Below are 11889 nucleotides of genomic sequence, written 5' to 3'. Positions count from 1 at the left end.
CCTTCCCGTATTAGCAGCCAAGACCAGCTTTTATGCCTCTTAGGCTATACTTTGCTCTTTTTTTAAGTATTAATGCATGATTGGGAAAAGAAATCTATTATTTGAATAGATATTTGCTTTTAAAGTAATGTTAATTAAAACTTGCAGTCCTGACCTGTGTTTTTACAACAGCTGTTTTAGTTCAATCCCTGCTCCAATGGATTACTTTAAGATTCTTAGTGGCACACGTCAGGTGAAGAGAAAATGGGAGCCAAATCAGACACACAGGTAAATAAGATGTGTCATGATGACATGTATTTGATCGACGTGACGCGTTATGTGTACAAAAATATTCAAGATAATAAATTATACATATTTTGTCAATAGCAAGAATGTTAATTTTATTACACAAAAACAGATGCAAAATTATATATTTACCTTTATCACTTTACAATAAAAACCCATGCAGAATCGTTGTTAGCCTGTAACGAGAGTGGGAATTAACTCTTTCCTATCCAGCATATGAAGCACACGGCCTATTCGGAGAGCACATCTGTCTCAGTCCACCTTAAGAGCAGCGCGGGGCAGTTTGTTGTGAGGCAAGCAGGGGGACGCCCTCAGCAGCACATGCCTGGCTCTTTAAGGCAGACTGGGGAAGTTAAATCCTGTTAAAGGGACATGCGGCCAAATGTTTCCCAGGATTCAACAGAGAAAACGTAGAAAGTAGTCCAACAATGTATCAGCTCAGCTGTGCATCAGATTTTGAATGATTTTGAGTATTTTTAATAGATGCTGCCGTATTAAACGTCAATTAAAAGTTAAATCACTTGCATATCCATAACAATCTATAATCCATATAGTTTAAACACTTTTCAGCAAAATTGAGGTCCAACTAACTGTTTTTTCTTAACAGTACGCATCTTGGTTAATCATCTGGATATAATTTGCGATTTATAGGACAGTTACACCAAAATATTGTACTGTATTTTTATTAACTACTGTATTTGGTGGAAACAGGCGAATTTATTGGATGGCAAGTTACTCGTGCCTTGTCGTACCGTGGCTATATTTTGGTTTATTTTGGTCGCATGGTTATGGTTGTTTTCGGCCCGTAGCGCTCTTTTCTAGGCCTGTACTACTTCCCACATTGTATATCGTCTGGACTAACACTAAATGTCTATTTTCTTTTTTCAAACGAAGACCGCGGGATAGTAAAGAGGTGTAATGTGTGTGGGGTTTAATAAATCCGTGCTTTGCAAGAGGTGGGGACCCATTATGCCCACCGACGGTAGCAGCCTGGAACTCAGCCTGTAAAATAAGCAGACGTCAGAGGCTTCGCCCGTTGCCTGCTGCAGTTTTATTTTACCGCGGCTGTGGAAACGCAACGTTGTTTGCGGAACATCGCAGCTGCTTCGTAGCGCTATGCTGTGGGAATGTGTGGCATGCTGGTGGTAGCTGTTAGACGTTTATCGGCTTTTTAGTTTTAAACACCGTGCCTTGGCGGAAAGGAGAGGATTTCGTTTTATTTAAGGTAGCATGACAGGATCCAGAACGGTTAGCTACCTAGCGTTTAGCACAGCGACTAGCTAGCGTCGTGTGGTTGAAATGAATGGAGTGTTGCTCTGATGCTTGTTTTTGACCTAATGTTGTTATTTAGTCGTATAACTTAGTTATCTTGACATTTATGTTTGGTAGTGTTGAGGAGAGCTAACATGTGCCAGGCAGATCAATATCCTTATGTGCTGTGTTCAAACAGCGCCTTGCTAACATCGGAAAGCTAGCATGCTAACACCTAGCTTTAATGTAAATACTGCTGCTAGTCAATCAAAAACACTTCAGGGCAAACATACTTTTGGTTACTTAGGTTATTAAACTACACAGTTAAAAATAACAAGCTTAAATTTCAGCATTTGTCTGCAAAGTCAACAAAAATAGTTAACTACAGCGTTAGCCTCATTTTAAATAAATTTAATTACAGATGTTTGCTTTATTTTCTAACGCCCCCAAAGCTTGACTTAAAATATGAAACTATTAAATATGTATACCGTAACTACTATCATGTATTAATCTTTAAACCAACGTATTACTCTTTATACCATTTTTAAGACGCATGTCATTAAACACTGGCATTAAAAAATATAAGCTGTTTGAACTGAGTTTAGTTGTCAAATGACATAAAAGCAACATTATCATTATTCAGGTCCAGTGAAGATGAACGAACAGGAGGGTGGGGTGGTGTCCTTTGACGAATATGTGCGACAGAAGGCCCGCACTGTGCCTCAGCACAAGATGAAGGAGTTTCTGGATTCTCTTGCCAAAGGCCCAGAGGTGCTGCAGGAGTTCAGCCAGCAGGAAGAAGCGACCACCACCACAGCCATGGTGTATCAGCAGCAGGGGACCAACTGTGTCTATGCAGACAGCACAGAGGTGGCTGGATCACTCCTGGAACTGGCCTGCCCAGTAAGACCCATTTTAGACCTCTTTAGTGGGAAGATCATTTGTATTTACCAGTTTACGATTTGATCTGCAAACCTGCTTTGTAATCAACCCCTGCTAGTATTTGGTTTTGAGTTTATGTTGTACTCCAAGCATTTAACACAATGTTGGTCCTAAAACATTTTCATTGTAATGCTTGATTTAATGCATGAATGTGTTTCTGACAGGTGCAAGTGACCTCAACAGAGCTGCCACCCCAGATGGCTGTACACCAAGGGGCCGAACAGCAACTTCACGTGCAGGCAGGCTTCTCACGTTTTTGTACTTCTTCAAAAATGAAATAACCGGTTGGGTTGTCTGGGTGTAGACACCTCATTGTTACTCACTGTCAACAATAAAACAAACAGTGCAGCTGCTGTGTGGTGCGTGTGTGAGTCAGTAGGCTAAAGGAAGTGCTGATGCAGTAGAAAACACTGATGAAGAGATAAATGTTTGAATTGAAACTTCAATTTTAAGGTGATGTCAAAATATAGTTATTTTTAACAAAATATTTCCCCAGTAAGATGTTTGAGTAGCCTAATTTTGTTCATCAGAATTTTATTATTATTACATAATTCAGCTTATTTCTGGCTTCTGCCTTTTGTACTGTTGCTGTTTTTATTTTTATTACTAAGACAAAACTGTTTTCCTAAGTGGATCAAAGCATCAATCTGATCATTTACTGGTGTTTTTGCTAGTGTGTTTGTAATATTTGACCCCCCTCCCTCTTTGTGTCAGGTTCAGATCCAGGAACAGCAAGGCCAGATGGTTGGACAGGTTCTTCAGGTGGCTTCTCCCACTCAGGAGGACCTGCAGGGACTCTCAACAGCCCAGCTGGTACAGCCGGGAGAGCTCACAGAGGAACAGCAACAACAGGTATAGGAACCGTGTCAGTCGTCTGTAGAAAGTCTGGTCATGTAGTGCTATTTGGTGACCGTGCTGACTATTTCCCAGATTCAAGCTCAACTCATTGCAGCTGTTGCTGGAGGACAGCAAATCCAGCTGTCTAGTGGTGAACAAATCCAGCTGCAAGGAACACAACACATTCAGCTCCCAGGAGGACAGCAAATTCAGCTGCAGGCTGGCCAGCAGATTCAGCTGCAAGGTGGGCAACAGATCCAGATCCAGACCATAGAGGCCATGTCTCCTTCCCAGCAACAGGAGTCTCCCAGGGAAGCGGAGAGGAGGCCCGGTGCCATTGCAACTGTTCTCCAACCAGCTAAGAAGCGCAAGGTGGATCTACCCCTTGCTGTTTCCTATGCCGTGCCACAGGGGCAGCAGTTAGCCACAGTTCTGACCATACCTCAAGGCCAGCAGCAGAGTTACGTGTCCCTCCGACCAGATTTGCTGACGGTTGACAGTGCTCAGCTGTACAGCACAACTGGAACAATCACAGGTCCCACAGGCGAGACCTGGACCATTCCCGTGTACTCCACTCCACAGCAGCAGGGCGTAACCCACATCGCTATACCACAGGATGCATATAGCACGGTGCAGGTTACCACCAGCAACGGCAAGGACAAGGTACCCTCCAGCTGTGCATCAAGGTCCACAGATGTTCAGTCAGCCTCTGTCACAACGCAGGAGGAAATTGTACAGACCCTGTTGCCTGCACAGTTTATGAACGGGAATATCCACATCCCCGTGGCTGTTCAGACCGTAGGAGGGACTTACAACACCACACAGTCGGTGCACATATGGGACCCAAGTCAGCAGCAGTGCCAAGGAGAGGGACAAGAGCAGCAGCTCCATCTGCAGGTTAGAAATGGGCTTCACCTTCCAGCCTTGCTCAGGGCTGGGAAGAGAAGTTCAGTTACAACGAATTATCTAAATGATTAAACTTAAATGATGATGCTTTAATCTCTCCCATTCATTAGGATTTTTTTCTCACATTACGTTGTTCTTTTGGTTTCTCTAAGACCCAAGTGGAGACTGAGGCAGACGCCGAACCGCCTACAGAGATCCTGGTTCCCGTCTCTCTGAAACCAGAGGAGGGCCTGGAGGTGTGGTGCTTATGGGCCAAGCGAAAAAACGCTGAGCTAAGCTTACAGGAAAAAACAAAACTGGCACCAATTGGACGTGAGTTAAAACTGTTCTTGACAGGATATTAAATGTTCTAACTTTACACTCAGACGTTGTTTTGTCCCGTCCTTCTCTCGTTGTGCTCAGGCCGCCAGCCTCTGCGCTTTCAGGAGGACTTGGTTTCCAGCGCTGTTGCGGAGCTCAACTTGGGTCTGTCTCTGATGACTCAGGAAGCACGAGGATCCGATGAAGAGCAACTGGCCCCTGATGTTCTATATTACGTGTTCTTGTGTATACAGAAGGTTTGTATCCTGAAACTTTAAGCAATCTTTCTGCCATTTTGAAGTGTTTCCATGAGAAAGTGATAAATTCCTGAAGGGCAGTTGTTCAGAGGTCTTGGCTGGGCTCTGATGAACCGTTAGCTGGTCAGACAAACTGTTTCTCAGAACAGAGGTCCTTCAGGAAGCAGATTAGAGTAAATATAACAATCTTCCAAATAGTCAAAATGAAGCTGTGAAAAATAATTTTTAAAAGTCAACCGTGCATAAAAATTGTCTAAATTCAATCAAATGTTTTGTTTTCTAGTATCTGTCCGATAATGGACGTGTGGACGATATTTTCTCCGATCCTTACTACACACGTTTTTGTGAGAGTATACACAAACTCTTGCAAGACTGGAAACCCAGCATCCATCCTTTAGGTGGGGCAGCGTGTAGTTTTAGGCGTTTCTTTTGTTTTACCATTTTTAAGTATTAAACTAAATTTGTTTCTCCACCCTCTCAGGTTATATCATTCCAAGCCATGTGACTGAGGAGATGTTGTGGGAGTGTAAACAGCTGGGCGCTCACTCGCCGGCCACATTACTTACAACTCTAATGTATTTCAACACTAAGTGAGTCCTCACACCTGGACTGCCTGAATTTGCTCCCCAGATTTTAGATGTAAAATGTTGTCACACGTGTTGTTTGCAGATATTTTCGCCTGACAACACCTGAACAGCACATGAAAGTAGCTTTCTCGAAGGTCTTGAGACACACGAGGAAGAACCCCACAAACGCCAAGGACAAGGCAACCAGTATTCGCCTTCTGAAAACCCAGAGTCAACACAGTGCCGGGCATAAAGGTGCTCAACCCCACCTCCCACACATGCACATTCTGAGGGTCCATGCTCTTTGTTCAGAATAACCGCTTTTAACCGTTACGTCACTTTTCTTACAGGAACTGATGACATGTATGAAGAGCAGATTGAAGATCCTGAGAACCCACTCCGCTGTCCAATTAAACTTTACGACTTTTACCTCTTCAAATGGTGAGTGCTATCAAACCCTTCAAAACTGAATTAAAAATCTCAATCACTGAAAAGGTGTTTAGGGCAACTGGTCACTGTGAGTTGAGATCGGGTCAAGTTGTTGTGTAGTGTACGTGGGGCAATAGACAGCTACTGGCTGTCTATCTGGGTTTTAAAGGCATAGTGTGCAAATTGTTCATGTTTTTAAAATAATTTTCTTGAGCCAGCATGTGTTAAAAGGACCCTTTTACAGGGTTATTCAAATGTCACACAGACCACACTGTCCTCCGTGACGAGAATACTGCAATTGCAAATTCACGGTTTCTTGGGAGCTGTGGTGTGGAGCAGAGCTGATGATATGGTGGAGCTGGAGTCTTCTTCTAACACTGCTGATTTGTTTGATTTAGTGATGAACCGATCCTGTCAACACTAAGGCTGGGGAGACATTTCAGCTGTTCGATTAAGGCAGTGGTTCCCAAACTTATTTAGCCGCGCACCCCCTTCTATGTCCCGACCATGTCGACGCAACCCCCCGCCCCCACATCGGGGCATGGCTCTCTCTCTCTCTCTCTGTATATATATATATATATATATATATATATATCAGATGTCAAGCTAAACAGACAGGGTTAAAAAAAATTCCCCATCACTTTCATTTTTTAAATAGTAATTAATAAACATTCGATATCATTACAATTTCCTTTGATTTAATATTAAATAAATATTTAGAGTGCCCAGGTAGCACATAAACAATGCAATTTAACGGTTTAGGAACGTTTAACCTGTGCGGCCAGAGCGCTCTCCTTCCTTCTGCTCTGCGTAAACCTGAACTGGTCACCTACTTGTGCGTAATCAAATGTCAATAGGGGACAACTTAAAAGTTTTTATCACGGTGGAGGCAGCACTCATTTCTGCCTTCAGTCTGACGGCGCGCCGGAGTTAAAGCAGCGTGTGCGCTTATTGAATCTGTGTGCGTGTGTGTGCACGCGCGCGCGGCACAGCCGCTCAAGTCACCGCGTCTCGCGCTATTTAAACCAATGTTGTAAAATGACTTCTGCCCAGCCCAGATGTGCTCACTTGTGCACCCGTGAGCCGTGGTTCAGCCGGAACGCATCTGACCTCTGACAGACGCACTCTGAACTTCAGATCTTCAGCGCGCTGTTAATAGCCTGAATGGGAATCATTTCTTGTTATTTTGTTACATCCACAATGTTCTGTGTGTGAGGTTTACAATGTCAGAACACCTGCATGAGACAGGTGTTAATTACAATCTGCCAGAATGACTCGCCACCTTCAGATTCCTCCAACACCGTTAAAAATGATCAAATACGGAACATATCGGCGTGCGCAGGCCAGAGTGCTGAAGCTCGGCGCATTGTTATTATGAAGCTAGGGCACATGTGGAGGGCACGCACGCGCGCGACGGAACATATCGGCGTGCGCAGGCCAGAGTGCTGAAGCTTGGCGCATTGTTATTATGAAGCTAGGGCACATGAGGACACGCGCGCGCGCAAACATATACTTGTTTTCAATTACATTTATTGTGCCCGCTTACTTTTTCTTTGGCCCACCCACAAATGAGTTTCTACGCTAATGGTGACATTTGCCATTACAGTTTTCACCTCGCGCACCCCCTAGCGGCAGCTCGTGCACCCCACACTTTGGGAATCCCTGGATTAAGGTGTTAAAAAGACGAATGTGGGGCAGGGAGATGTTTCACTTTTGCTTTGATCTCAGAATTAATAACGGACACTAGGGGGTGCTAAAAGCAAGCAAAACTGCCAAGTGTGCCTTTTAAATTCTGCTCATCCCTTGTGAGGGTAACCACTACTGCACACTGGAAGCATCAGCGTTGTGGAACGGCAGCAGAAAGGTTTATTCGCGACAGTCGCCGCAATCCAGTGCACACTGGAACAGTTCAAGCGATGAAGCGGCTTCTCAGCTGTGCTCCTCGCTCGATTTGAGAGATCACAAAATCCCTTGAGTGTATGCTGTCCACATTAAACCAAAAAGAAGAAAATCAAAAGCTGTTTGCCTTTCTGAAACGATGTAGGGAGTAAATAAGCCGCTAGGTCACTTGTATTGACGTATTCTACATAGATGTGAAGTTGCATCACTGCAATAGACTTTACCAGGTTTCTTTTTTTTTTACACTGAACCGACCTACATAGCGTGAGAACATGATTCATGAACTTTGCCCTGCGACAAGTTTTCAATGGAACTGAATAGGAAGACTGAAAACGTCGTACAGTGTACTCCCGGCTTTGGCTGTCAAAAGAAAATCTATGGGAAAACGATATGAGTCCGAAAAAGCCAGTCTCTGCTTCATCACATGGAAAATAAGCATTTGTGGCTCTGCCTGCCATGGCTTGCAACCACAGGAAAGAGAGCAGAGCACGTTGCAGCTAGTAGACGCTAACCTTTAGCAATAGCAACTCCACAACATGTCAGAACACATTCTCTTATTTGTGGAAATAAAACATCAATGTTGCATTTTTACCCAAGAAAGAGCAATCAGGTTGTGTTTCTGTTAGCCAATCAGAGATGAGATGTGTGCATATCATAATATTTAGGGGTAAGACGCACAAATCCTGTTGTTTTCCACACCTCACTCCAACAAACTTCATGCCCCTGAAACAGGAGCACAAGCTTTTTTCTTTAATATTTTCTACAAACCACTCACAAAGCATTCTCACTAGAAACTAAAGGAAATGTTTTGAAAAAACAAGTGAATGACACCTTTAATCTTGTTTGCACTTCTCTTCCAGCCCTCAAAGTGTAAAGGGACGCAATGACGCTTACTACATGACCCCTGAGCCTGTCGTGGCGCCTAACAGTCCGATGTGGTATTCGCCCCAGCCCCTCACAAGTCAGCAAGTGGAACTCCTGCTGGCTCGACTCATCGTGGTCCGAGAGATCCAGGAGATCATTGGCACTAGTCCAGAAAACTAACACAAAGGGATTGACTGGACTTCAGATTGACTATGCAGTACCCATCCTGATATACAGCTATAGCCATCGAATGAAGCAGGAGAGCTTCTAAAACAATCACATTTTTGAGGAGAGTATCCTGATTGCTTTGGCTAGTTCCAGACGTTCCCCTTGGTTTTTCAGCCGATGGGTTGGATGTTTATTTCTGGTGGATTTGTTAGAAACCAGCTACGTAATCTTTGAACCTGCTGAGCGAGATTGACTCGGGTCAAGATTGATACAACTGATCAAATTTGCTATGTTTTCATATAGAAGTCCTATCAACATGATATAAAGTTATTCGATAGTTTAAAATCTTACGCTCACGTCTAACTTCTCCCCACCGGCACAGATAGATTTAAACTCATAAATTTGCTCAGTTTTTTGTATTCTCACTGCTGTTTAAACATGTTTATTAAATCTGAAGAACTTGTGCCTTTTTTTTTTAACTCTAAATTTGGCCTGTGGGGTTTTCCAGTTGAACCTCAAAAATTCCTAAAACCAAGTGTTCTATTGTTTTTTCCCTCCATGGGTCATATTTAGGAACTCCCATCAGAATTTTGCCAACAACTTCTTTCATGTATGTGTGTATAGTAGGATATTAAAGAGGAAACAGATGGAAATGTTTTCGTTCCTGCATTCTGTAAAACAACGTGATCACATTAAAACATGTTTTTTTATATTTATTAGTAAAACACCAGGCTGTACTTTCAGAGCTGCTGACACTCAGCCTGTTCAGTTCATTTAAATGGTTATTTCCACATGCCGCAGCCTCACCTATTTCATGAGTAACTGGGACTGCAGAATTTATTCATCCTCTTTGTCATCTGGAAAAGTTAATTCTAATCTCTTCAGAGTTTGTAAGAAGTATTTGGGAAGGGGGCAAGACGCGTTGATGTCAGTGTTGTTGTGTCCCGGCAGCAGTAGCTGTCGCGCGTGCAGGTGAAGAGGAAGATGTCGGATCTTGGTCTGCTCCAGTCCGAGCCGTTTGAGCACTCGAGCTGGAAGTTTCTGTAGATTAAAAGGGAGCATTTAAAAGTGGTGAAAAGCGGCTCTAGAAGAGCTCAGAGGAATCCTTTTCTACACTGGGGCTTTAGCATTGATCAGCATGTAAAATCATGGAACAAAAAAACGCTAATAAGCGACACCTCTTTACTGCCATAATACTATATATGTTGTAAAATGACTAATCAAGATGTTTGCTGTAACTGAAGGGAAAGTACAACGTGCTGATTGTTTAAAGCACTTTGAGAACAGCCTAGAGCACAGTGCTAATGAAACACCATCTATGTGGTGTTAAGTCAGCTCATCTGTGTTATTGTGAAAGTCTCGGTTATAACCATAGCCTATTTTGTCTTTAATAACCATATATTTTAAGCCTCTTATTGTCATTGGTGCCACTCTGGTCCATTGTAAATGCACATTACCTGTGGTGCCAGTTTGTTCCAGTGGGAATATTTATGGTCACCAAGAATGGGACATGCCAGAGCAAACGCCATGTGAACCCTCAATTGGTGCTTCACTCCTGTCGGTATGAAATAAAAGTACACGTTTGTTTTCTGTGAAAAACACTGAACTGATTTGCTATAGGAACTTGTTCCCATTAATCACAGTCGAACCGGTGAAAGGCTGGAGCTCCACGAGGCTGCAGCCATTGCTGCTGTCCAGGACTCTGTACTTTGTCACTGCAGGATGTGCCTGCCGATGACGTCGGAGTTTGGTTAGCCCATCACCGGTCTCATTCATTCTGAAACATGGACTTAAGGCCATCTGAAACAAAAGTTACATATCCATAAGCTTTTAATATTCAACTGTTCATTATTAACTAAAAACCTAAATAAAAATAATGAACTAGCTGCATAATTTACTCAATGTTGTTATTCTGAGGCCCACATCTGGTGCAGATTTAGGTCTTAACAAATCAAGTGACTTTAAAAAAAAGAATCAGAAGCACCTTGAAGTGTGGCTGAGGACCTGGGACCTCTTTCTCTATAACAGGAATATCAATCAGCCCTTCAGACGGTACAGGAACACCAACTGTGACAACCCTGAGGAGGAACAAGCAAGTTATTACAAAGCATTTTATATAAACTGCTGTGATGCTGGTGATCCATCGGTTTACCAATATTTCCTCTGCACTTGGTTATTCCTATCCAGTGTGAGGATGTGTTCTGCTGCTTCTTCACTCCTGGCCAGCAAAAGAGTTCCTGTTGAGCCCTTCTCCAGACTCAGACAGGGGAGTAGCCGAGACTCAGACTTCACCTTCATCCCATCCATTATTTTTGAGAGAACAGGAAGCACCGAGGAGATGGACGTGACTCCAGACTGCTCTGAAAGAGACAAGAACAAATGCATGCTGTCGAGCTTCAGTGGAACATTTTACACTTCAGACAGCAGCCAGAATGTTAGTGTCAGTTCATTCACAATTTCAAGATTATAACTTTTAAATGTTAAATACAAATTCTAACACTTGGACCACATTTTTTGTTAGATTTTGATTTTAAAATTATACGTTTTGTTTATTTTAAACTGTAATATATTTTCCTACTTTTTATGTAGGATAAGGCTACCTAAATGTCACCGAGTAGACAGCTCTGGGTTACCTTGGACAGGGACACCATAAGGTTTATTGATGAGAACTACATCTTTATCCTGGTACAGCACGCTTCTGCTGAGGTGTTTAGCTAGCACGTTGGGATGAACGTTTTGTAGCTGCAGACTGAACCGTTTCAGCTCAGTCACTCTACCCTGCGACCCGGACACCGGAGGCGGTGTTGCTTGTGTCGCCTTCTGTTGCTGGACCTTCCGGGCCAGGTCAATCGCTCTGAGTCGCTGGGGTTTCTCTCCGCTGTCGGAGCCCGGAGCGGGACTGCTAGTGGTGCTCTGACACCGTCTGAGACACATTTGTCCACTTATCCTTGATTTGACCACCGAGAACAGAATGTAGAGACCGGAGGCTCGGTCACCCAGTGAGGATAATCTTTTACAGCCGTTCATAGTAGCTTAACGTGGAGGAGCTAATCTAGCTATATACCACCAACCACGAGAAAATCAACCATGCCCTCTCATCCGGGTATGGCCTTTCAAAGTAAAGTAATTCAAGGGGACTTCAAAGCAACCTTCAGTCATTTGTTGTTCGCAAAAAATTAAAAATA

General features: G+C 43.3%; 2 protein-coding genes across 3 annotated transcripts; one reads left to right on the top strand and one right to left on the bottom strand.

Moving 5' to 3' along the window:
* The first annotated feature begins 1334 nt into the window (after window positions 1-1334).
* On the top strand, window positions 1335-9167 carry LOC107385098 (transcriptional regulator QRICH1). 2 transcript variants are annotated; one of them, XM_015958727.3, is made up of 12 exons: window positions 1335-1510; window positions 2180-2439; window positions 2643-2717; window positions 3193-3330; window positions 3409-4212; window positions 4374-4533; window positions 4624-4778; window positions 5062-5176; window positions 5260-5368; window positions 5448-5599; window positions 5695-5785; window positions 8533-9167. In XM_015958727.3, exons 2-12 carry the CDS (start codon window positions 2191-2193, stop codon window positions 8714-8716), a joined length of 2232 nt encoding a protein of 743 aa, XP_015814213.1. In that variant the 5' UTR covers window positions 1335-1510; window positions 2180-2190; the 3' UTR covers window positions 8717-9167. The 2 variants fall into 2 exon arrangements, with proteins under 2 accessions (XP_015814213.1, XP_070406035.1); XM_070549934.1 differs by having other exon boundaries at window positions 1501-1533.
* A 229-nt stretch (window positions 9168-9396) lies between these two features.
* LOC107385099 (pseudouridylate synthase RPUSD4, mitochondrial) lies at window positions 9397-11814 on the bottom strand. The gene is made up of 6 exons (XM_070549935.1): window positions 11338-11814; window positions 10857-11064; window positions 10689-10782; window positions 10354-10504; window positions 10162-10259; window positions 9397-9745 (listed from the first exon to the last, which is right to left on the bottom strand). Exons 1-6 carry the CDS (start codon window positions 11729-11731, stop codon window positions 9542-9544), a joined length of 1149 nt encoding a protein of 382 aa, XP_070406036.1. The 5' UTR covers window positions 11732-11814; the 3' UTR covers window positions 9397-9541.
* Window positions 11815-11889: the final 75 nt, after the last annotated feature.

This window comes from Nothobranchius furzeri, chromosome 3 (genome assembly GCF_043380555.1).
Source record: "Nothobranchius furzeri strain GRZ-AD chromosome 3, NfurGRZ-RIMD1, whole genome shotgun sequence".
Classification (NCBI taxonomy): Eukaryota; Metazoa; Chordata; class Actinopteri; order Cyprinodontiformes; family Nothobranchiidae; genus Nothobranchius; species Nothobranchius furzeri.
The sequence above is the reverse complement of the archived record's forward strand: the minus strand, read 5'-3'. Positions and strand labels throughout refer to the sequence as shown.